Genomic DNA, 24,720 nt, shown 5'->3' on the forward strand with positions numbered 1-24,720 from the left:
GGCCTCAGGCTCCACAGTCTGCCGAGGGAACGGAGGTGCGGTCCGCATCCTCGTCGCCCCGATTCCTAAAGACTCGCGACGTTTCTGCAGGCGTGAACAGCCTTCTTGTCTCATCTGTACCTGTGCTGCTGGGCTATCCACCTTGTCCTCATCAACGCTGGATGCTGGTGTCCTGGGCGCTTCCGGCCTGGCCGTCCTGGGCACCAGCATCGCAGCGTCCTGGCTGATGGACCGCGTGGGTCCCCTCCGCCTCGGGTTCCATTTCCCGCCCTCTGGAACAGGAAGGGTGCGCCCACTGCCGCCGCCCCCTGCCCCCTGCCCCCGGCTGGCCGCGCTCCCTTCCAGAGCCACGTAGAAGCCAGCAGACACGCACGGGGGGACTGGGGCCAGGACTCCCCCTGGTGATCGGGACCCTCTCGACAGTCCAATGAAGAGAGGGCGTGAAAAGCCGCCCTGTGTCATGGAAACAGATGGCGCACACTTTCCCGGACCTCCCTCCAGACCTGTCGCCCCAAGTGGGCGCGGGGCACCCCGCGGGGGCCGCACGAGTGGCTTCCGCCACCCACTGCCCAGCACCCTCAGCCCTCAGAGCAGATGGGGCCTTGGCTCTCGGTACGCGTCTCAGCCAGCGGGCACGAGTGTGCCCACCTCCAGGCGCCTGGCCCGGGCGGGGCCTCAGCCTCGACCTCGGGGGAGCTGTGAGGGCTGTGACGGGAGCTGCAGCTGAGACTCACTGAGGGGGCCGTGTGGGACAGCCGGGGTGCTCAGAAGGGATGTGGGGCCCTGGGGTGGAAGGTGCCCAGCTCAGGGCTCCAGGAGCGCCTGGGACCCCTCTGCGCGCGGCCAAGGCCACACCCTCCCGTTCGCACACAGCCCGTGTGCGCACTTCTGCTGCGCGTGCGTGATGTCAACAGATGCCCCGTGGCTTGTCGAAGGCACAGCCGTGCGGTCATTACCCACGGAAGCTGTTCTTGCCCATGAGCTCAGGAGCGCTGGTGGCCCCGCTGGCCTTGCAGGGACCGTCACAGTTCGGCAGCTCCCAGAGGCAGGCCCACAGGTCCCGCTGCTATTACCACGTACGTTTGAAACGGCGCTGGTGAGTTTCTACCTCAGCTACAGAAATACCTCTTTGCTCAGTGTGAATGGATACACACATACGCCCATGCACACACACAGCACACCCACACAACAGGCATGCACACGTGTGCACTCACACACGCAAAGACGCCCGCACGTGCCACAGGCACACACACCTGCGCACACACGTGTGCACCCCAGGCCCTCATGGAGCCCGTGGTCCGCGCCGCCTGACGTCCAGGACGAGGACTGCGTGCCCCCGGGCCGTGCTCTGCTACCGTGCGGAGGACCTGCGTCGGAAGCTGCCCTTGCGGGTACGGGACGCCTGTGACTGCGCCCCACGCTGCTGTTCACAAGCCTGGGGGCTCCCACTCCATGTCCTTGAGAGTGCCTGTGACCCCCCCGCTCCACGGTGCTCCCAGAAGCCCTGCTGCCACGTCGGGGGAGGGGCGGTCCCCCCCGAGGCAGGACTCGGGAGGGGTGGGCAGTGTGTGCAGCAGCCAAGGCCACCTGGACCCCCGGACCGGAGCCCCCAGGCCTCCCGCTGAGGGCTGGCCCGGCCAGCGGGGCTCCGGGAGGGGCGCAGCTCCTGGCCAGCCTCGGGAGGGCAGGCCTGGGGCTGCTCTGCGGCCCAGGCTGTGGGCGGCTCTGGACCGTTGTGATGTGGGGGTGGACAAGGGGAGGCCACCGTTCTCTTGCCCCTTCCTGCCGAGATGGCTCTGGGCCTCAAAGGGACTGAAGAGCAGCCCTGGAGCCCAGGGCCCGGAGAGGGAGGGGCCTCACCTGTTCTACACAGGGTCCACAGCCGGGCCACGGCGGGCGGGAGCAAACCCACACACCCCCACAGCGCTGGCGTCCACGTCCCCTCAGGGTTGGGGGGCAAGTGACCATCCCTTCCAGGAGATGCCAACCAGGCCTCCAACCGGCTGGCTGGCCTGCTGCAGCGGCTGGGCATCCAACAGCCTGCTGAGGCCGTGCCCGACGTGCCCTGGAGTCACACTCCTGCCGGTTCAGTGAGCCAACTGTCCAGTAAGGGGGCTCCTCCGGCCCCCAACAGCCTCAGGCGGGCCCAGGGAAGGTGAGAGAATCACCAAGCAGGAGAACAAAACCTGCCGCTCTCCCCGAACTCTCCCCTCAGACCGGGGGCGAGTCTCGGGCGGGCGGGCTTCCGCCCATGTCATCTGCATCAGTCAAACAGGGAAACTGTGCTGGAGGCTCATCTCCGACCCCGGGGCCTGGATGTTAGGCCCACGTCCACCCAGCTCCATGATAGCGGTGGGTGGGCAGGTGCCCCGGGACTCTCACACACAAAATGCAAGAAGCCGGTCCACACTGTTCCTGGAGTCCTTCCCTTGGCACGTGACTCCCCAAAGCCGGTCACAGCCTCACCCAGCATGCAGGTTACGGCGGCACCCAGGCCTGGGTTAGCACAGAGACCCCCGAGCTGAGGACACCTCCCTTCTGGGCTGGGGGGCAGAGTCATGCCCCCTCCGCAGGGCTTCTCGAGATTTTGGGTCCAGGGCAGGCCCTGCGGTCAGCCACTGGCCAGACACCGCCCAGAGAGAGGCCTTGGGTGCCGCGCTCAGAGCCCCCGGGCATGCAGACTGCCGTGGACTCATCTGCCCAAGCACTGCCACTACCCTGCCCTGGGGGTATCTGTGCCACCCAAGCACTTGCCGTGACCTCAGGAGAGGAAGAGCCCCACGTGGGAGCCGCCCGTGTGGCTGGGGGCAAGGCCGCCCTGCAGGCCTGACGGAGGCCCAGGGAGCTCTTCACACCTGCAGGTCCGTAGCGGGGACAGCCAGGCCCCCTTCTTCCCCAGCACCATGGGCACCAGATGGTGAGTGGGGGGTCCAAACCTGGCTCAGAGCCTGTGGCTCAGACCCAGGGCCCCCAGCGGGCAGCAGAGGCCTCTGTGGACACGGGAAGGCTGGCCTGTGCTGTCCAGAGCAGCGAGGCCCCGTGGCTGGGAACCTGTCTCCACCTCGCTGCTTGGGGCCCGCAGGCCCGCAGGGCCCCAGTGGATGTCACTTTCAAGGACTGGCAGGACTTGCCAAGGCCATGGGGCCTGGGCAGGTATGGGTCCAGTGGGTCAGTGAGGACAGAGGCCAAAGCCCACGGCGGCAGCGTCCCTGAGAACCGCGGGCAGGGCCGGCCGGTGTGGGGGGAGGGCTGGGACGGGTCTGCCCAGGAGAACTGGCCCCTGCAGACCAAAGAGCAGGGCCACGTGGGCTTCCCAGCAGGGCCTGGGCCCCCCTCCCGACACAGGCCTCCTGTTGGGGGAACGGCTGCCCAGACCGAGGGGCCAGCACAGGGGCTGTGCTTGGCAGGGGTGTGAGGTCAAACCCAGGCCAAACACCACGAGCCCAGCCTGCCAGCCAAGGCCAAGGCCTGCCAAGTGTGAGAACACCATCTCTGGGGCCGGTGCCCGGGGAGCAGGGCAGGAGGGGGGAGGCTGGTGCCCGGGGGGCCGGGTGGGGCTTGTCCTCACCGCTATCACCGGGCCCCAGGAGACTGTCGTGGGCTCAGCCCGGAGGACCTGCGAGTCCCTGCTGCACGGTCACACGACCTGTGACAGGCCTCCCACTCCACTCCCAGCTGCGCGAGATCCTGGCCAAGGCCTCTCTGGGCCACAAGAGGAAAAGCCTGTTTGGGATCGACTGGCTGCCGGGGGCAGGGGTCTTCAGCGCAGCCTCCCCTGAACGATGTGAGTCCTGGGGGCTGGAGGCAGGAGTAGGGGGCAGGAGCAGGGGGCAGGAGCTAGAGGGGGAGCTTCCAGGCGAGGAGGACCCCAGGTCCTGCCCTGGGGACATGGGGCAGCTGTGACACCCCTATGATGGGACAGTCTGGCTCCTTGGGCAGCTTCCCCTTCGGGAGGCTGCCCGCGCCCCTCACAAAGCCAGGTCACCGGGGCATTGCCAGGTAGGGGGTGCTCACCACACCAGCTGCAGCTGGACCAGACTCAACCACCTTATCACCAGCCCTGACAAAGAGTCCACTGCCTGGTCAGGAGGTGGGCGGGGGTCTGCCCCCCTCCGTGTGACCTGGGGGTCTGCCCCCCTCCGTGTGACCTGGGGGTCTGCCCCCCTCCGTGTGACCTGGGGGTCTGCCCCCCTCCGTGTGACCTGGGGGGGCCTGCCACCTGCCGTGTGACCTGGGGGTCTGCCCACTGTGCTGGGGAGCACCTCTCCTGCTTCTGGCCAGTCTGCACACTTGGACGGCAGGACCCCCGCCCAGAGACAGGGAGTCTGCTCAGATCTCAGTCACTGGCTCCCCGGGGCCGCCACTCCAGGTACCTCCTCCGCCCGTTACTGGACCCCGGCAGCCCCAGGACAGAGGCCCTCCTCAGAGAGGCCCTGCTGGACGGCTCACCCCAAAGGGCCTCCTGCCCTGGAGCAGCGATCCTGCTCCCTGCGGTGTCCGCCCTCTGTCCACCACGGCAGGGGGTCCTGTGGGGCTCACCCAGCCCTGAAGCCCCCGCACCTAGACCCCTGCCTGGTGCGGGGAGGGCGCCTCCACCTGCCTGCAGTCTCCCCACCTGAGAGCTCCTCGTCCCCAGCGCCCTGGCGATGCCCCCGCAGGACCCGCAGGCCCCGGGCCTCAGCCAGCGGCAGGCTCTGCTCCGGACTGGGCCCACCGGGGCAGGCGGGGCAAGCAGCAGCCCATGGGCTGTGTGCGCAGGGTTCTGGCGAGAAGGTGGCCTTCCACTTCGCCTGGCTCAGTGAGTCCCGTGCCCACGCCCTCAGGGCCTCCTGGGCCCGACTTGGCCTTCAGGGTGACATCTGCTAATCGGTGCCCCCAGGGACGAGCCATGCCTGGGGGTTCAGCCAGCGGCCAGGCTGACTCCTCCAAGGCCAGTGCGCCCTGGCCGAGCTCCGCCCTGCCCAGCCGCTTCCCTGCACCATAAACCGTGCATTGGTAAACCCTCACCATGGGTGTTCTGGGGGGCCCCCCTTTCGACTCCCAATGCCCCAGCCCACCAGGCATGTCTCGAGAAGCCTGGGGCCACCCCAGGAACTCCCTCCCCGGAGGAGGTCACCCCTGCCCGGGGCCCGGGGAGAGCAGCCCCCTTGCCTCCTGCAGACAGGCTGGCACCCTGGGGTTGGCTGTCTGCCCCGGGCACCCGGGCTCCTCCTCCTGCTTACGACTCTACCCTGTCCCGCCAGCCATGCTCCCACCGTCCCAGCTGCTGAAGCCCTTTCTTGCCTCAAGGACAGCAAGTGTGAGAGCCATGCTGGGGAGCTGTGCCTGCCTTGTACACTGACTGGGGGACACAGAGGAGAGGCCACCCACGGTCACAGTGGACCCGGGCAGGGGACAGGGCATTGGGCAGGTAGGGTCCCAGGAGGGCAAGGGCCCTGGGGCACGATGGGTAGGGCCTCCTCTGGGTTCTAGACAGACTTGCATCTCAGAGGTCACTCTGGCCAATGCAGGGGAGGCCAGACGCCAGGCCGGGGCGGGCCTGGGGGTGACCTGTGGGAGGCGGACGGGGTGCTCGTAAAGGACCTGGCTGCGGTGGGCTGGGTGCAGAGCCGGAGGCGTCAAGAACGACCCCAGCCTCCAGGACTGGAGTCTGCTCAGCAGGGTGCCTCTCCAGGAGGGGCCCCATCCCTGGCGTGTAGATGGGAAGTGACTGAGGCTCAGGAAAGGGGGTTCCAGGAGGCGCGGGAGCCTGGGGGTCAGCAGCCAAGGTCAACAGGGGGAAAGGTCCAGAGTCGGGGGCGAGGGCACGGGGACGGAGCTGCCCAGAGCTGCCAGGAGAGCTGCCTGGGGGCCATCCCCTTGCGGCCTCCTCCCGGAAGGCCCTGCAACACCCCCACCCCACCCCTGCGGGGCTCCCTGCAGGTCGTGCGGCTGTGCAGACCTCTCCAGGGCTCAGCCCAGCCATGGAGACCAGGCCCACCCAGACCACCCAGAGGCGACGCCAGTATCCCCTGAGGGTTCTACGCAGGTTGGCTCCTGCCAGCGGCGGTGGTGGGCACGCGGATGTCCCTGGTGGGCTGCATCATGGTGTCCTCAGACACACCCACGTAAGCGTCCTCTGCCCTCCGCTCGCAGGCTGGCCCCGTGTCTCCTGAGGTGGGTGTGTGGTTGGAGGGGCTCCCAGGTGCCAGGCCCAGGGCAGAGCTGGGGGTAGAGGTGAGCATGGAGCCCCCCCGCCCAGCCCCCAGGGGTCACGGAGGGCCCCGGGACTGGGCTGGAAGACTGGCAGGTAGATACGTGTGCTCCCGGGCAGACACGAGTGGGCAGGTGTGTCCTTCCGTCAATTGTATTGGCACGTGCCCTCGTTTCTCACAATAGTGTCAACGTTTCTTATTTCTTATCGTGAGCAAGTGACAGAGGCTAGCTTTTATCTTAATATACAGTTGAAATGTCAAAGTTATCTCAAGAATTATCATTGCATACAGTTTTTAAAAGAAATGCTGGGCCTGGCAAAGACAGCGGGGAGACAGAGGGCAGGGCTGGGGTGAAGGCAGGCACGTGAGTGGTGGAGACAGCTTGGAGCTGTGCCCCCTCTGCCCGGTCTGCCCCTCTGGCTGCTCTCCCTCACCTGCGCCCTGGTCCAGAGAGGAGGGTGGGCAGGCGAGGGTGGAGGGCAGTCCCCTGCTCCCTGGTCCGGCCACACCCCTCTGGGGAGCCCCGCTCGGCACCATGCAAGGTTGAGCACCCTGTGCGTTACTCACCCAGGAGGCAGCGTCTCCACCGGCTGAGGCCGGCTGGCCCCCGGCCCGCAGTGCTCAGCGGAGCAGCTGGGCGGGAGACGCCGTGGGAGCTCCTCCTGTTCCTCCTGCTATTAGGAATGGCAGCCAGGAAGGTCAAGCGCAGGACCCCGAGCACACAGACCTTGCCGCCCTCAGGCACAGAGTCCTCAGGCTGCGGGTTTCCTCAGCCTTTACACTTCCAGGGTGGGTCAGCTCTTCCCTGAGCGCAGCTGCGAGGCCCGCACCCACACTCCTTGGGCCGGAGCTTCGGAGCCCAGGATGGACCCACAGACAGACACGCCTTCAGCACCCTGCTGGGAACCTGTCTCTGCCAGTGTCCTAGGTCTGCCCTAACAAATGACCACAAATGGGCGTTTAAACAACAAGCTGCAAAAAAAAAAAAACCAAGCTGCTTTTCTCACGGTTCTGCAGGCAGGATCCAGTACTGCCGGTGTGGCAGCTGGTTCCTTCTGGAGAAGGTGCGAATGTCCAGTGGCTCTGGGGCTCTGACGCCGCTGGCTTGTGGCCGCGCCGCTCCCCTCTCCCCCGTCTTCACGTGGCCTCTCCCTCTGTGCAGGCCACGTCTGTCTCTCCTCCTCCTACAAGGGCTTGTCGCTGGTTCCAGGTCCCCCTAATCCAGGTGCTCTCATCGGGGGCTCCTTATTAATTACACATGCAAAGGCCTTTATTCCAAGGAAGGCTGTATTCTGATGGCCTTCCCATCAGAACGTGTGTACCGGAGGATGTATCTTTTCAGGAGCACAGTTCAAGCCACTACAGTCCACCCTCTGGCCCCCATGAGCAAAATACAGTCACCCCCAACCCAGTGCCCCAAAGTGTCACCCACTGCAGCGTCAACCCGAGTCCCCAGGCTCATCTCATCCTGAGTGGGGGGTGGGGGAGGTTCTGCGGCAACACCGCTGCCTCCTGCGCACCAGACGGTCACCGCCTCCAGGGTACAACGGTGGGCAGCGAGGGACGGGGCTGGGGGGCATTCCTCGAGGGCGGGGCAGGAGGGAGAAAAGGGCCCAGTCCCCCCGTCCAGGCCGGCGGCTCCCTGGCCACGGAGGCGCGGTCTTCTTGAGTCTGTTCACGGCGCTGTGGCCCGTGCTGCTCCTGGAAGCGGATGAGCGCCCGCTGGCCTACAGCCGAGGCTGCTGGAACTCCGGGGACCTCAAGGTGGGCGGTGCCCCGACGAGGCCCCGCCCCCAGCACGCACCCCGCTGAGCACTCCCCCTCCCCCGCTGGGAGCGGCCGCGGCCCCAGTTTTCCGCCTCAGCTCCCACAATACTGAATCCCACCACCACTGAGGACGAGCCCTACTTGCCCTGAGAGGAGCCGCCTGCGCCAGGTGCTGGCCAGCTCCGTGGTGGTCCTGACAATGGTGAGGATCCCCGCTGCCGGGCGCTGCCCGTCAGGCCGCTGTCCTCAGTGAGCAGTAGCCCCCACTCCCCGCTGTGGGGCAGGGCGTGATATTGTCTCTGGGACCCAGGAGGCCCTCACTGTCCTCAGAAAGGCCACGGTGTTCCTGGGCTCCAGGGAGGGGCTGAGCTAGGGATCTGGGCCATAAGAGGCAGGTGCGTGTGGGGCAGGGGCCTGAGCCATCCTTCAAGCACAGGTCCCCTCACCCTGTCTTGCCCTCTAGTCAGAGGGACTTCCTAACTGACCCCCTTCGGAGACCTCAAGAATTCCCAGTTTCAGCTAGTGAGATGGGGGTTGGCTGACAACAAGACACAGAGGCCCCTGTGCTGCCCAGAGGTCGCTGAGTCGCCTACCTCTAACTCTAAGGAACTGCCCACCCCTCCTCTCCCTGCCGGCCACCACTCGCTGCCAAGCAACCCGCCAGGAGAGGCCGGGCGCACAGCCTGGTCTGGGAGTAGGACAGCATGCGGCTGTGCCCTGAGGGTGCTGGGGTGTCAGGCTGCAGCCGCAAGGCTCATGCACCCGCTGCCCCGCATGTGGCCGTGGTGCTCTGTGCCTGGTGCCCATCACTGTGTACCGGGCCCTCACGGCCATCCTGGTGTCTGGGCCAGACAACAGCATCCTCGCAGCCTGGGTGAGCTTCCATCCTTGCTCCTGCTGGCTGGCTGGGTGGTGGGCTCTGGTTCCCTCCTCCATCACCCTGCCGTCCCCCATAGGCTTCGCGCATCGCCAGCCTCACGGGGTCCATGGTGCACCTCATCTTCATCCTCATGCTCTCCAAGATCTACGTGGCCCGGGCGCACGTCCTGACGAGACGGGGTGAGTGCCGAGCGCTGGGCGCTGGCCAGTGAGGCGCCGCTGGGATGTGTCCCGTCCTCCCGCAAGCCCCTTAAACGGCAGTGGGCAGGTGCCGGGGTCCAGCCCCGGCTGATCCAGTGAGGCGCCGCTGGGACGTGTCCCGTCCTCCCCCCAAGCCCCTTAAACGGCAGTGGGCGGGTGCCAGGGTCCAGCCCCGGCTGATCCAGGGTATTCGAAGGAGAGACGGAGTAGGCGACCTATTCATTTAAATATTTATCAAAGATGTAAAGAATGAGGATAGCTCAGTGAGGAAATTCAGTGGAGAAAAGAGGCTGAGTAGCTTGGTTTACGCGGGAGACCAATAAAACTTCAAGACAAGAAGTTTGCACCACTTACGTAGGCCGCAGGCGTCCTTCCGTTCTCCCGAAGGAGAGGAGACACTGAGGCCTCCTCAGTCGGATCTTAGAAGCCCAGGCATAATTAGTAAGCGTGGCAGGTTCCGCGCTCCAGATGGAGACTCAGCCAGAATTTGAGAGAGAGAGCGACATGGGGAGACCAAGTTTCGGTGAACAAGGCCCGCACTTTATTTTCCAAAGTAGTTTTTATACCTTAAGTTGTGCATAGAGGATAATAGGGGAAGGGATGGTGTCATGCAAGGACAGCAGTTCCTGATCCTAATCAAAGCCAGGCTTTCAAACTTATCACATGCAAGAGTTCAGGTGAATTACATCATCTTCTGGCCAGGAGGCCTGTTAACATTTTAAGAAACTTATTTTTCTCTAAAGGTGATTATTCTAAAGTCAGGCGCCAGCCTCCAAAAAGCATTGGACAAAGCTGCGTTCCTATAGGGCAAAGGTGAGGTGGGCTCAATCAAGAAAAGAATTAACTCAAGGGTCCAAGGTTACAAACATTGAGGCTTCTACTTACATTTCTATACACCCATTATATCAATCAATACACTGCCAAAGACACAGTAGGTAAGGGGTATGGAGACTTAGCAGCAAACATTGGCCCAATAAGTGAAAAACCCTTCACCGATACAATTTCTAATCAATCTTTTAACTGCTCAAAGGACTCTGTATTTAGACAGTTTAGAACATCTCATGCATCTCACAGTCTGAGCAATCACATGTGGCCGGAAAAACCTATTCAGGCAGGCTAGAGGATTTCCAAAGGAGTTTGTAGGTTGAAACACTATCACACGCAGGAACTTTATTAACTGGAGGTATAAGTTAACTCCTTTTTCAGAGAGAGGTAGTGGGGGACAGCCCCCCGTAAAGTCAGAGGTGTAGGTGAGAGCACAAAGCAGAAAGTAGGCAGACTCTGGTTTGGGGGGCAGATGCTCGAGAATTTCCAGGGGGACTCCTGAGGCCCGATCCCACCTTTGCGTATGCCCAGCCTCCTTCCTCATGACCTTTGCCACGGGCGGAGCTCCTGCTCCCGGCAGGCGGGGCCTCGGCGGGGGGCGGGGCGCCCCCTCTTCTGTGACCCGCTTCCGTTTCCTAAGGACAAATACATCCGTCCACGAGCTGCACGAATTGCAGCCCTGGTCTCGGGACGGGACAGAGCCCAGCGCACACCGGGGAGACTGGGGCAGAGTGCGGGGCAGACAGCGCGCGGGAGGCCAGGGACAGAGCCCTGGGGAACCGCCCACAGTGTCCCTGCAACGGCGGGGCCTGGGAGTGTCCTCCAGCCGGCCTCTTGGGGCCCGCCTCCGTCTCAGCGCCTCCTTACCAGGCACCTCCGGCGCCCAGCGCCCCAGACCCGTGCCCAGCCCGCTTTCCGGAGCCACAACGTATTAATTCTTACCGGCACTTGCCTGGCTCCTCCTCTACCCGCGGAGCGCTTCCAGAATGTCCTGAAGTCGGAGCTTCGGAAACGCGCCCTCCCTTCTTTCCTGAACGGATCTCTTTGAACGCCCGGGGGCAGGCCCTTTCCTCACTCCCTGCGCCGGGGAGGTGTCTGACGCAGGCACTCGCTGTGCCCTAGAGGGACGCCCAGGTCGAGTCCGAGGGCGCTTTCACCCGCAGGGTGTCCATCTTACAGTTCCTCAGTTTCTACTCGCCGCTTCTACACCGCTTTCTGCAAGAGCCGGTTAGCGCCTGCGCCGGCCACACCTGCCCGCCCCGCCCATACCCCGCCCATCCGGGCCCGCCACGCCCACGTCCCCGCCCAGGTCACGCCCACGCCAAGTTAGCCCCGCCCCTCAGCCCGCCACGCCCACTGGGGGCCGCCCTGGTCACGCCCCCGTTCCGCCTCAGCCCGCCCCACCCAAGCCCCGCCTACTCCCTACTGGCCCGCCCCTCCTCAGCCCGTCCCCGCCCCGCCCGCTCCCAAACTGGCCCCCGCCCCTCCTTAGCCCTGGCCCCGCCCTACCACGCGTGGCCCGGCCACGCCTCACACGGCGGTCACGCCCGCGCCCCGCCCCCTGTGGCCCTGACACCGCCCAGACGCTCGGGAGAGGTGGGCTGGCACAGGGGTCGCTCCCCGATGCCCGCCGTGCCCACCTTGTGGTTCCGCCAGCTGGGCGGCGGGCGGCCGGGGGAACGGAGGCTTGGCTCTCCCCAGGTTCGGCGGCTACCCCGGCAACTGCTACACCTTGCTCGGGGTCCGCAAGGAAGAGGTGAGCGCGGAGAGCCGGCGGTGGCCCTCCCTGGGCCCCACTCAGACAGCTGTACTCAGAAGCTCACAATCCGCCTGTCCCCGTTGGCACCCGATTCGCACCCGAACCCAGCCCCAGTCACTGGCATGGGCCGTGAGCCGCCGTCGCTGCCGCAAGCTCGGTCAGCAAGCTGGAGGTGCAGAGGCTGACGGCCCCCCACGGGGCTTCTCCCCAAGGCGCCCCCGCCCCCACGTCAGCACAAGCGGGCTCACCTGCAGCTTTGAGAGACAGGGAACTGTTTTCTGGATAGCGGAAGCTGGTTTCCTGCAGGATGAAGCCTTGCTGTTGTGCGGGGTCCCCAAGAGCAGACCCCAAGGAAAGGCCCAGGATCAGTTCACGGGTGCGGATGTCACCCTGGGAAGCACACAGGGGACAAGGGCTGTGCAGAAGGAGGTGCTCCTAGGAGCACTCCAGAGGGGTTCACCACCTGTGAGCTTGTGGGCTTGTGGGCTTGTGAGTTCAACCCTGCCCCAACCCGCCTGAGACATTGTAGAAAAACCCTCAAGATGACCATCTGGTCCCTTCCTGGCTGAGGGCCAAGGAGGCACAGGTAGGGGTCCAGGAGTTGCCGTGGAACACCTCCCCTGAAAGCCCCTCTGCTCCCATTTGTTGGAGGAGGAGGGAGAACAGCAACTTTCCATGGGTCAGAGCTGCGACCCAGTCTGACAGCTCCCTGCGAAGGGGCTGTCGCTAAGGAGCCCTCTCCAGGCTCACATGTTGGGGAGACAGGGCAGATGGGCTGAGACTCAGGGCAGGACTGCGCATGGCACACTGCAGGCAAGCAGCCTGCAGTTACCAACAGGAAAAGTTCCCAACTCAAAATGGTTCCAGCAAAAAAATGCAGTTTCGTGGGCTCCTCTATTGAAAACACAGGAGGCTCTGTGAGCTCAGGGCTGACTGGAACCAGGTGTTTGAACAATTTTGCACTGCTTTCCCAGCACTGGCTGTGTTTTCAGGCAGATTCTTCAGGCAGATTCTCCTCTCCTGGTAGGGAAGACATCTTGCAGTGTGGGCTGACGTCCCAAGAGCCCAAGACAACATCCTCTAGCTTAATACCCAGCACAAGGCATGTTGTCCCACAGGTTCCCCCTAAGAGCCCCAGGACCCGCCTCTCACTGGCGTCATCAGGTCCCTGCTTGGTGAGGCCTGCCTGCATCCTGGGTCTGCCTCGGATCCACAGGCTAGGGTCAACCCCATGTGACTCCACGTGGTTCCCCAAAGAGCCCAGGGTGCCACACGGCCATGCCTCTGATGTCCCATAACATCTGCCCGCTAGACCTGGGGAAGACTGCGGAGGCTTGAATGAGGTCAGGATGGGGAAGGAAGGGAAGGAGGGTCTCTGTAGGCCTCAAGGTGCCCCTGGCCTGTCTGAAAGGAACGTGAGGGCGTGGCAGGGGCCACCTTGGAGGCCCGGAAGTGTACAGGTGCCTTGAGGCTGGTCCCTCCCACAAGCTAACCTGAAGGGCGGGCGCCACAGTGTGCAGCTGGGGGCTGCCTTGCCGAGCTGGCCCAGGATCTCCTGGTCATCCTGGTGGACAAACAGGTTATCAACACCATCCATGAGATTCCTGTACCTCTGCTCCCCGGGGTGAGTCTCCCACCCCACCCCATCTGCCTGGAAATCATCCAGGGACCGTGGGACCCAGGAGTGGCTGGGGTAGCCAGCCCCGCTGGGAGAAGAGGTTGTGGGGAAGGCAGGTCCAGCCCACCTGGACCCCAGCGACTCGGGCACGTGCAGGGGAGGCTCCACCCAGCTACTGGCCCATAGGCTCTCCGATGCCCCCACCCTGTGTTGCTGCTGCAGGCTCTTACTGGGGTCTCTTGCCCTGGAACTGCCTCTGGAGGGCAGGAGGCCTGGGTTCCTGGGTGCTGCCCCAACCACTGGTCCATCCTGTGTGTAGCCCACTGGGGCTGGGCCAGGCATTCTTCGGGGAGGGAGGAGCAAGGGGAGGCCCCAGGATTCCGGTGCCCTAATGGGGACACTGGAGTCCCATCCCCCGGTTCCACCCACTGGCACTACTGTGGCCGCAATCAAGGCACCTGGGACCGCAGCCCTGCCCAGGCCAGAGCCCTTGCACTGACCGCCCAGGGATGCCTCACATCCGGCCCAAGGCTGGACCCAAGCTGGACCCTCACCATCCCCTGCACACCTCATCTCCCTGGAGACTCCTGGGCACCACAAACCACGCTGTCAGACCTTAGCCCAGCCACGTGCCCTCTGTGGTGTGGCCCTGACTCTCAGGGCAGGCGGTGCTGGGAAGCTGAATTCAAGATTACAGCAGACAGGGTGTAGCTGGACGAGTGCAAGTGTGGGCAGCGAAGTGCCCACACACTCGCATCCTGGGGTCCTCATCCGCTCCCTCCTGACGTAGCTCCTGCCGCCTCCTCTGAGCAGCGCTGACTTGCCTCAGGGAGATTAGGGGGAGGCTGGCACGCTGCCCCACCAGGGGGACACGGGTGCCGAAGGCCTGCCCCTCTCTCTGCCCACCCTGGGCCCCAGGGGTGGGCTCAGATGCCCTCAGGGCCGTCTTCCTGGTGTTTCTGTCTCCAGGAAGCCAAAGGCTGCTGGCAAGGGTTCCGGCTCTGCTCCCAGAAGAAGAAGGCAGGGGTTTCCCTGGAGGCCGGCAGGAGCTCTGGGAGGTGGACTACCAGATTTTGCCCTTCGAGGGCCTATTTGACAGGTACCTCGAGACGGACTTCCCTGGTGGCTCAGACGGTAAAGCGTCTGTCTACAATGTGGGAGACCTGGGTTCAATCCCTGGGTCAGGAAGATCCCCTGGAGAAGGAAATGGCAACCCACTCCAGTACTACTGCTTGGAAAATCCCATGGATGGAGGAGCCTGGTAGGCTACAGTCCATGGGGTCGCAAAGAGTCGGACCCTACTGAGCAACTTCACTTCACTTCTTCGAGATAGGCAGGGGCCACGGTAGGTGCCATGACCACCAGCGACATGGGGAAGGGTAACTGCACCACCAAAGGGCCTGCCAGCCTCAGCATTCCTGTCTGCAGCTGCCTTGAAACACAATGTAAGGATGGGTATGACAGGGGGTCCCTGATGGAGTCAGGCCTGGAGAGATCAGGAAACGAATGGTGGGGGCCATGGCGGGGAGCACTCAAGAAAGGCTGGCTGAGGGCAGGAGGGGCAGCGCCCCAGGTCCAGGGACTCAGAGAGGACCTGGGGCCCCCGATGGGGCTCACTTTGAGTGGCCTTCATCTCCTCCAGCCCCTGAACACCGGGGCCAGAGCCCTGCGCAGGGCGTGAGGAGAGCAGTGAGGGTGCTCTGGCCGGGGCGAGGTTGCACGGAGGCAGCACTGGGGAACTGGGCTTCTCTGGACAGCTTTTCGATGCCCACACTCTTTGCTGGACCCTCCAGTGCCCTTGCCAGGAGGGGGCCTGTGTTCGGGGTTTATCCCCCGCATGGATGGGGTGGCTGCACTTTTTGAGGCCAGGGTCTGTGTCTCACGCAGCCCTTCTGTTTGATGACAGAGGGGAGAACCGCTGCACAGTCAAAAGTGCTGCATCTGAGCAAGGCATTGCTCTGAGCCTCCGGCGGCCAGAGCAACAGGGTTGACGCCAGTGGCTTCGTTCTGTGGAGGAAGAGGGCAGAAGGCACACAGGGAGGGACATGCTTCTTCATAACGTGAGCGGGCGACCACTGGACGGAAGGCCGCCGGGCCCCAGGCTCTCCTTAGGAATCTTACATAAGAGCAAGGAGCCCCTTTCAAGGAGCCCCTTCCTAGAATCTTGCCACGAGTCCACAGGGCGGGCACAGCCCGGGAAGGACAGTTAAAGTCCCAGACCACAGGCGGCAGGGGGAGGCCGGGGACCAGCCAGAAACACACCCAGCTCTGTGAGAGCATTCCGGGGAGGCTTCCGGGAGAAGGGGGCCATGCCTTGGAGCCTGTGGGGTGAGTAAAAGCAGGGACTGTGGGCACAGGCAGGGGTGGTCCCACGCCTCCCTGAAGGGCGCGGTGAAGGGTTTACGGTGGGCAGTGTCTGGCCACTGGTCTCAGGTGCGCGTGGTCCTTATCACCGGATGAAACCCGGCGGGCGGAAGTCAGGGTAGCGCGCCGTGGCCACCGGAGGGCCTGACGGTGACCCTTATCCCCGCAGTCCTGCAGTTCGGCTTCGTTACCACCTTCGGGGCCGCCTGCCCGCTCGCACCGCTCTTCGCGCTGCTCAGCAATTGGGTGGAGATCCACCTGGACGCGCGCCAGTTCATCCGCCGGGTGGCCGAGCGCGCGCTGGACATGGGCATCTGGTTCCGCATGCTGGAGGCATCCCGCACCTGGCGGGCATCAGCAACGTGAGCTCGGGGCGCGGCGGGGGCGGTCACCTGGGAGAGCGGGCCGGCCGGGGCGCGCGGCCGTGCGCTCACTCGCCGGCGGCCCGGGCGTTCCTGCTGGCCTTCTCGGCCCCCTTCCTGCCGCGCGCCCACTACCAGTGGAGCCCGGCCAGCGACCTGCGCCGCTTCGCCGGCTTCACGCTGGCGCCACCCAGCCCGCCTTCAGCGTTGCAAGCAGCCTCCCTTGCCGGTGAGGGCGCCGGGGGCGGGGCTCCCACGGGAGGGGCGGGGGGCGGCATCGAGAGGGGCGGGGCGACGGCCGGAGGGGCGGGGCGACGGCCGGAGGGGCCAGGCTGGGAGGGCCTGGCGCCCCTCACTCCCGCCTCCGGAGCTGCTCTGCGGGAGGGGATCAGCCGGGGCGGGGTCGGAGCTCCCGGCGCCCGCGGGCTGAGCCCGGCGACGGGGAGCGGGTGGCAGGCTGAGAAGGGCGTTGGCACCTCAGCCTGCCCCCCACCGCCGCGTGGCTCCCGCAGGTACCAGGCCTTCGGGGAGGATGATGGACATTATTCCCGGACCTACTGGACTCTAGGGCCATCTGTTCGGCCTTCGTCACGTGTTCGTGGTGCCGAGGGCCGCCGGATGCTGGGCCCTGCTCCTACCCCAGGGCTCCGCCCAAGGTCAGCGCGTGGTCCGCGGGGTGGGCGCGGCGGAGGCCGCGGGGCGGGCGCCCCTGCTGTACCCCCGCGGGCAGACAGCGGCCCTCTGCGTCTTCGCCTCCCGGCCTGGCCTCTGTCCAGAGGGCCCTGGGCACTGCAGGGTCCGTGGAAGCTGGGGTGGTCTGCCTTGCGGCCTCTGCCTCTTCCTGGAGTTTCCTTTCCTGCACTGAAGCTTGCTGTCCAGCTCAGCTCACGCCTGCGGAGCCCTTTCCCACCTCTGGCCCCACCCTGGGACTTGTGCCAAGGGGTGGGGGTGTGTGGCCACCCCACAACACCGCTGCTCCCACCCAGCACGTGGTGTTCTGCACTGGCGGCTCCCCGATCTCATGGAAACCGACATCCCTGAATCTGTGGCGAGCAGGTGAAGCGGGAGAACTACACTGCCAAGCAGACGCTGGCTGAGAGCTAGGTGAGCCCCCACCCCCGTCCCCGCCCGCACTCTGCTGTGGTCAGAGCCTAATCACGATGCTCCTCCTCTGCCCTTTCCTGAAAACAGGCTCTTTTTGGAACAACTGGAGCAAAAGAGAACCAAGCCTTGGGCTCAGAGATGAGTCCGGGCCCAGAGCCTAGGTTGCCAGGAGCTGGAGTCACAGCTCGCCCCACAGGAGGCGGCTTAGGGCCCTGGAGGAGGGGTGGGGGGTGATGCTGTCAAAGGCTTCCCACCTCAGAGGCCACCGCCCCCTCCCGGCCCCTCTGCCTCCCAGGCCCTGGCATGAGTTGGCCCCATGGCCCACTGTCTCCAGCCAGGGCACCTGGAGGCGGGCACGTGGTGCTTAGGGGCAGCTTTCCCTGCCATCTCCCGCCCAGCCTCACCTCCCCCCTCACCCAGGCAGGATGGCTCCAAAGCTAAGGTGCTGCCCCCCTCACATCGTGCCCCCACCCTTCACTGGCCTCTCCCGCCTTCACCTGCCCCCCTCCCCCATCCCTGGCCTTGTAGGCACAGGAGGTGGCCTCCACCGGCTTCACTCATCTGCCCCCCTCAGCCCTGAATGGGGCTCATCTCCCCTCAAGCTGATGGACTTGGGGTCTTCCGTATGGCCCTCCCTGTATCTGCTGCCTCTCAAACGGTGGTGTCCCCTCTCCCGCCAGCCCGGCTGTCTGGCCTGCCCCTCACATACCCCAGCTGGCAGCCCCAACCCAGACTGTTCTGGGCCACAGCTGAGTCTGCTCACCCCGCCCCAGGGCCCCTGCAGTCCCCTCCTCTGACAAGGCCTGCAGTTCGGGCGCCTTTCCCTTCCAGCCTGTCCATAGCCTCTGAGCAGCCCTTCCAGTGCTTCCTGTGGCAGCACCGGGCTCCCGCCAGCCTGAGGCCAGCAGCAGCCTCGTGGTGGCGAGTGCCTCGATGGGGAAGGTTTGGAGGGAGACTGAACTTTATTCCTTGAAGCAATCGGAGGAAAGGACATTCACTCCCGTGTTGGTAGATCTCCTTCTCCAAGTCTTCCCGTCTGTCTGCATGGGGTTGTCTTCAGCACGGGGAGCTTCACGGCACCTGCAGCTGGACTTCACCCACCGCCTGTCTTCGTGAGCGCCCTGCGTCTGCCTCCTCTGAGCGCCGATCACACAGCACCCCCAGCCTTGCCGGCTGCTCACTGTCCTCTGCTCTCTGGCTGCAAGCCCCGCGGCACAGACGCCAGGAGACAGTGTCCACTTGCGACTCCCTCAGGGGAGCGCTCCTCAGGGCGCACAGCACTGTGAAAACGGACACGTGGTTTTTAAACTGCTTGGACGCACTGCAGTCTGCCGAGCTCCTCCCCAGAACTGCCAGTCGACGCCTTCATAAAACCCACAGGTCCGGGCCTCAGGCAGCACCAACTATTTCCTGAGCAGGGAGGGGGTTGAGACTAGGGCAGCTGCTTGCTCACGCAGGGTCCAGAAAGCCAGCCGCCTCCTGTGTGTGGGCGGTGGGCTGCGCACGCGTCCTTGTTACAAGACCCACAGGCATTTTCTCCCAGGTGGTGGTTTCTGCTGTTTCAGACTTTCAAAAATAAACTTCTGGAGACGTCTACCTCCCCGGTGGCTCAGACGGTAAAGCGTCTACAATGCGGGAGACCTGGGTTCGATCCCTGGGTTGGAAAGATCCCCTGGAGAAGGAAATGGCAATCCACTCCAGTACTATTGCCTGGAAAATCCCATGGACAGAGGAGCCTGGTAGGCTGCAGTCCACGGGGTCACAAAGAGTCGGACACGACTGAGCGACTTCACTTTCTTTCACTTACGGAGACGTAAGAAATCTTCGGCTTGCATGAAGTGAGCACACCAGCGTAACCAGCATTCATACAAAGATACAGCCCTGGTCACTGGGGTGTGGTGCCTGGCAGGGCCTGCCCCCACCGCCTTCCTTTCCCGCCTGAAGTGGTCACACCTTGGCCTCAGGGTCGGGACCCCTAGGTGTGACCTCTTCTGGGGGGCACACCACCATGAGCCTTCCTGACAGCACTCTGCTGTGTGATGCCCCCTGAATGAAGACCACTTAGCCATCCTACCTGGCTGCCATCAAACTCTCGTCCCCACCCCCTGGTGCCCTGGAAGGTGTCGGGTCACCGTCTGCCCCCAACTGTGACGCCTCCCAGCGCCCTGGCTCCTGCGAAGCCGTTGGTTCAGGACTGAGGACCCTGTGCCAGCTGGGGGGCCGCACCAAGCATCTGTGGATGCCTAGTGACCCTCCAGAGCATGCCAGACACGCCTGGTTCCCTGAGACTGAGCTCGGCAGGGCGTGATAAGACGAATCTCAGCACACTGTATCCAGTTTGGGTTTTATTTAGGATTTATAAAATTCCAGTGTCATCCATATTCACGAGCCTTCACACACGTTTGCATATAATCTCCAGATTTCAAAGCTAAGGCCAAGGGATGGATGGTAGCTACGGACACATGTGACACGGAAGACATTCGAAGAGGAGCTGGACACACGTCAGGTGCTCGCAGCCCCGGAGGCCGCAGGGCACAGGCCGGGTCAGCCACCATGTGACCTTCGACCACCATCAGCCCAGGCACAGTGAGGGCCGGGGCTTCGCAACAAACGCACACGCGCCAAGTCTCTCATGGGAAGGGAGCTGACCCGGGAGAGGCCCCGAGACCCTGCGGACAGAGGAGGGGCTCCCAGGGACAGGCACCCCTGGGGAGGCGGGAGGGCACCCTTCTGCCCTCCCCGGCCATCGGCTCCGCCTCGTCTGGGGCCGCACACAGGCCCCGTCGGCCCCACTTTACGGACGGGCATGTTCAAGGCCACGTGGGCCGGCGGGGACTTGCAGTGGGGAGACTACTCTTGGTCTGTTCAGGAATTGCAGTCAAGGTGACTGAGCCTGAGTTAATAAATGAGACAAAAACCCCCCATGGGGTGGGGGTGGGCCAGAAGGTGGGCTAAGCAGTGGTGACCCTCCTGAGGACACAGTCAGCTTCTCCAGGTCGGAGACCACGGACCGGACAACTCAGAGTGGCCCGTCACCTCCAGGAGACAGATGGCCCAGGGCCCAGGGCCCCACCTTCCCCTTCACCAAGCAGCCTGCCCTGCAGAGACCTGGGGCCGCCGCCTGGACCAGCCCACCAGACTCCTGAGAAGGATCCGGTCCTCCGCCGGCTAGGACGTCCTCTGCACCCCAGGGCCAGCCGCTTACCTCTTGTACGTGCGTCTGAGGACGTCTGGGGGGTGGCCTGCGCACTCCCCACTCTGGACTGCAGGGGTCAGGGAGGGCGAGGCCTGGAACCCAGTGGACTGGGGGGCCGGGGGCGGGGAGGGTGGTGGAGCCGGGGGCTGGTGGGCGCGGGAAGCTGAAGGTGGTGCAGAAGAGCAAACAGGCCTGCTGCAGGGTGGGGGGCCTCAGTGGAGGGGTGGGGGTCCCAGCTCCCTCACCCCCGCCTGCGTTCCTCAGAGCCCTGCCCTGCGGCCTCGGCTCTGCCTGTGGGGCTGGGCGGTCTGGGGTGGAGGCCCGACGTGGAGGCCAGGCCGTCTGAGAGCCGCCCCCACCGGCCTCCTGGTCCTCGGGCGGCCCCGGGCTCTCGCTTGGGCCAGTGACACCCAGTGTGCACACGGGGCCTCCCCTCGACCCCGGGGTCTGGGTCAGCGGGCTTTCCAGCAGCTGGAAGAGGCGGGTGGTCCTCGCGGAGGACGTCTGCAGCAGGCAGGGGAGAGAGAGGTGGGAAAGGACGAGGGCAAACGTTTGGCTTTTATAAAGTCAAGGAAATTTATTTCCTGAGGTCATGACAGGAAGCAGGTGCGGCCGCAGCTGCGGGCTCTCCCGGCGGGCGGGAGCTTGGCCGCTGAGCGGGGTGACTCCGAACCACGGCCTCCTTAGTGTTCACGAGGTGCCGAGCGCAGGGCCGGGCCGGGGCTGCTGGCTTCGCTGTGAGACCTCAGGGCGGGCGGGATCGACACATACGCAGGGTCCAGCCGCTGGGTCAGAGTGAGATGGACCCTCGCGGGGCAGGTGCTGCTCCTTGGTCATTATCGCTTGGGGCCCCAAGGCAGGGTCTTGGGGGCCACCTGAGCCCCGAAGCTGGGGAACTCCTCGGAGCTGCTCATGTCGGGAGCCTGTCGGGGAGCACACGGCTTCAGGGACAGCCGCCCCACAGCAGCGCCCGGGACAGCACAAGCGCGGGACGCCGGGGCCAAGGCCTCACCTTCTCGCTGCTGCTGGCGGTCCAGGGGGCGTCGCGAACGACAAAGCCCTTGGACGGCGCCTTGGACTCCTCGTGGGCTGGGGGCTTCAGGTACAGCTGCAGCGCCTCGCTGTCCACCACGTCGGCCAGCTGGGGGCACAGGCGGCATCAGTTTGCGGCAGGGGAGCCCGTCCCGGCCCGGGGGCCCATCACGCCGGGCCGTCGGGGCCAGCCGCCCCCGCAAGACTCACGTATTCCTCCTCCAGGTTGAGGATGTGGTCGATGGCTTCCTCCACGTTCTCTGGGAGCCCCGTCACGGTCACGCAGTTGGGGTCGGGCGCCCCACTCTGCGGGAAGCGGATGTCCACCTGGAAGGAGTGCACACAGCCAGGGTGGGCGAGGCCCCGCCGTGCGTGAGCGCACGGCCCCCTTCTAGTGGAGGGCCCCCCGCTCCAGGGGCGCCTGCCATTCAGAGTTCATGCGCCTCCGGACGCAGAGCCCGCCGCTCACTGCCCACAAGTGCCAGCTGTCCCCGCTGTGACCCCACAGCACCTCACTACCTGAGCCTTGGGTCTCCGACGGTTTGGGGGTGTGCGGCCCATCTCCCGGCCTGCTCTGAGGATGAGCCGCACTCCAGGCTCAGCTTAGGGACTCACCTTGAACTCATCCATGATTTTGCGGATGGCTTTGCCACGGGCACCGATGATGCGGGCGTGAACGCGGTGGTCTAGCGGGACGTCCTCAGAAACCATCTGTTCAAGCTCACCCACGATCTTCAGGATGGCGTCCCGGGCAGCCTCTGTGTTCTTCTCGTAGCCTGTGATGGTGATTTGGTCCTGGGGCTGAGAGAGGATCTGGTCAGAAGAGGGCACCCCAGGGACACCTGACCGCGAGCACCAGGGGCATGCACCACGAGGGTGCCACGAGGAGCAGGTGCTCACGGCGGGCTGCACCTGAAGGGGAGACCGGCGGCCGGGCAGGGTGGCAGCACCCCCGCCTCCCCCGACAAGGACAGTCGCCACCACGGGCTGAGGGCGCGGGCACAGACGAGCAGACGCCGGACGGCCAGGGTGTAGGGAAGGCCCTCCACTGGAGACTGAGGCCTGGAGAGTAGGTGCAGACGCTGCGGCTGGCACCCCACCCTCAGCCAACGTGAGACGCCAGACCCGAAAACACCAGCAGAGAAAGGGAGGACTCAAAGCAGAAAGGAGGAGACAAGAAACTCCAACTTGAGGCCATGCCCCTCAGAACAGGAAAAAATACTATGACCCGGAGAAGGACACGCCACAGTGCCAAGGACCCGAGCACGACGATGAACATCTGGGCGCTAGACAGGAGCAGGAACTGAGAGCTGCCCGGGAGAGAGACGCCGCCAGGCCACAGCAGGGCAGGCCCCCGGCCCCCTACCTGGCTCCCATCGTCCTTATCAGGAAACTGGATGTTCACGTCATGCTCCAGGCGGATCTGGGTGATCACCGCCCCCTTCCTCCCGATGATCTTGGGGTGGTATTTGGGGTCCACAGTGACACTCAGCTTAAAGCTCCGTAAAGCCTGCCGACGAGACAAGGCTCAGTGAGGCAGGAGCGCTTCCACCCCGGCCCTCACCGTCGTCGCCCCTCCATCCTCTGCCCGCGGGCATCGCATCACTCTGCACCAAGAACAAGGCTTGGCTTTGCAGCTGAGCTCTGTGGCCCGCCCCCCAGCAACCGAACCAAAGGCCCGAGGACGCTGCTACCACGAGCACAGGCCTTCAGGCGGACCGGGCACAGCGCCCGCCCGGCTCCACCTCCTGAGTTTGAGACGCAGTGAGTGTGCAAGCTGGGCTTTCAGGGTGGTGGGACGTGAGCAGGCCCCAAATCCCCAAACCAAACAAGAAGAGTGGACCCACAGAAGGGAACTAAAGTGCACAAGGACGTCCACAGCCAAAAGTTCAGGCTGCGCTCTGGGCAGAGGGGACCCCAAGGCCGGCACCGCGTCCGAGGCCGACCTGAGGTGTGTGAGCTCCTGTCACCCGCACAGTATCCGCAAGGGGCTTCGGGCTGCACAGGACCCGCCTGGCGTCACGCCAGCTCGAGAGGCACAGGGGCTTCTCGCGTCCCCGTCAGCAAGGAGACGGCACCCCGGGTGCTGGCAGGGCTGCCGGGACCACGGGCACACGCTGGGGCCTCTCCTGGCACCCGGGCCTCCCCAGCTGAACCCTCCCTGGAAGGCTGGCAAAGGTCTTCATATTTATTTAACACACAGCTAACGACACGAAGTCCAACTGCTGCTGTCTTCGTAAAAGAGGGCCAGGCCCCCGTCACCACCCTCAGTGGGAGCTCCCGGCCCGCAGGACCCTGGGCTGCGATGCAGGGTCAGCCGGCACTGTCTCGGCCGCCCGAAGCCCGGCTGAGGGCCGGCCTGGGTGCGAGGGGCTCGGCCCCGGGACGCCCGGCCCTCACCCGGTCCTCCTGCTCGGCCTGCAGCTCCTTGACCCGCTCCAGCAGCCCCGCCTTGGCCCGGTCCAGGTGTGCAGCCAGGCCCGTGATGGCGATGATGTCAGACTGCAGCTCAGGCGCCGGGACGTGAATGTTCACCTGCGTGGAGACGGGGGCAGGCCTGCTGCAGAGGGCGTCCCTGGGGACACAGCTCAGCCTCGGGATGGGGAGGGTGGGGGGAAGAGCTCAGCTCGGGGATCAGGCAGGAGCACGGCACCCCCTCCCAGCACTCGGCCTCCGGGGAGACAACCTGCAGAGCGGCTTTACCTCAAACTCGTCCATCATCTTGCGTATCCCACTTCCCTTCTGGCCAATGATGTAGCGGTGAAGGTCAAAGGGCACCTCCACTTCAATGGTGACCGGAACCAGCGCCTGCAGGACAGGGCTGGGGTCAGGCCTGAGGGTGGGGGTGGGGAGCTCATGGGCTCAGCAGCAGGCCTCCCAGGGGCACAGGGGAAGAGCCCTGTGGGAATGAGATGCTCTCTAGAACCTTCCATGCTGCCCCAGCTGGGCAGAGCGCCACTCTCCATGTGAAGGGACACGGGAAAGGGTGGGGGGTGCAGCAGCCCCTAGGAGAAGCAGAGCTGTGCAAGCCCAGGGCCTTGGGGTCTGGGAGCCCACAGAGGGGCTGGGGCCACACAGAGGCGCACCCTGATCCTGGCCTCAGAGACCCTAGAGAAGGTCAGAGCGACGGGACTCCGCCCGGGACCACGGCCCCCTCCTGGTGCAGCGCTTAAGACCCCTGTCATCTCTGCAGCCTGCCCGCCCTGGGAACCCGTCTGTTTCCCGCTTGTCCTCGCATCACGACAGGACCCTCAATCCCGTCCACGGCGCTGGGGCTCACTGAGTGCTGCCTCTCGGGACCCTGCACACTGCGGGGAGGGGCCAGGAGAGGGGGCCGGGGGCAGGGCGGTGCCCGAGCCCCACCAGCTCTGCTTGTCTGTGGCCCCAGGCCAGCAGCTCCGCCCCTAACGAGAGCCCAG

The 24,720-nt window shown here is 64.9% G+C and overlaps 2 protein-coding genes across 3 annotated transcripts in view; one reads left to right on the plus strand and one right to left on the minus strand.

The window, feature by feature from the left end:
- Window positions 1-3,829: 3,829 nt before the first annotated feature.
- ANO7 (anoctamin 7) lies at window positions 3,830-17,073 on the plus strand. The gene is given in 24 exon segments (XM_070782049.1): window positions 3,830-4,701; window positions 4,704-4,760; window positions 4,763-4,852; window positions 6,017-6,107; window positions 6,249-6,327; window positions 6,496-6,607; window positions 6,610-6,768; window positions 7,582-7,958; window positions 8,031-8,105; window positions 8,107-8,174; window positions 8,748-8,835; window positions 8,918-9,020; window positions 10,252-10,256; window positions 10,989-11,065; window positions 11,067-11,093; window positions 11,568-11,622; window positions 13,139-13,231; window positions 14,213-14,273; window positions 14,276-14,365; window positions 15,777-15,935; window positions 15,938-15,969; window positions 16,057-16,881; window positions 16,883-17,018; window positions 17,021-17,073. Coding segments are annotated over 24 exon segments (2,967 nt in total). The 5' UTR covers window positions 3,830-4,646.
- A 3,747-nt stretch (window positions 17,074-20,820) lies between these two features.
- HDLBP (high density lipoprotein binding protein) overlaps window positions 20,821-24,720 on the minus strand; it is a 58,653-nt gene continuing 54,753 nt past the window's right edge. For both annotated transcript variants that reach the window (XM_070787075.1, XM_070787074.1), the window contains exons 22-28: window positions 24,005-24,109; window positions 23,702-23,836; window positions 22,668-22,811; window positions 21,917-22,102; window positions 21,512-21,628; window positions 21,282-21,410; window positions 20,821-21,192 (exon numbers count right to left, since the gene is read on the minus strand). In XM_070787075.1, coding sequence (XP_070643176.1) covers window positions 21,106-21,192; window positions 21,282-21,410; window positions 21,512-21,628; window positions 21,917-22,102; window positions 22,668-22,811; window positions 23,702-23,836; window positions 24,005-24,109 — 903 coding nt within the window. In that variant the 3' untranslated portion in view covers window positions 20,821-21,105. The remainder of the gene's footprint in view (window positions 21,193-21,281; window positions 21,411-21,511; window positions 21,629-21,916; window positions 22,103-22,667; window positions 22,812-23,701; window positions 23,837-24,004; window positions 24,110-24,720) is intronic.

This window comes from Bos indicus, chromosome 3 (assembly GCF_029378745.1).
Source record: "Bos indicus isolate NIAB-ARS_2022 breed Sahiwal x Tharparkar chromosome 3, NIAB-ARS_B.indTharparkar_mat_pri_1.0, whole genome shotgun sequence".
NCBI lineage: Eukaryota > Metazoa > Chordata > Mammalia > Artiodactyla > Bovidae > Bos > Bos indicus.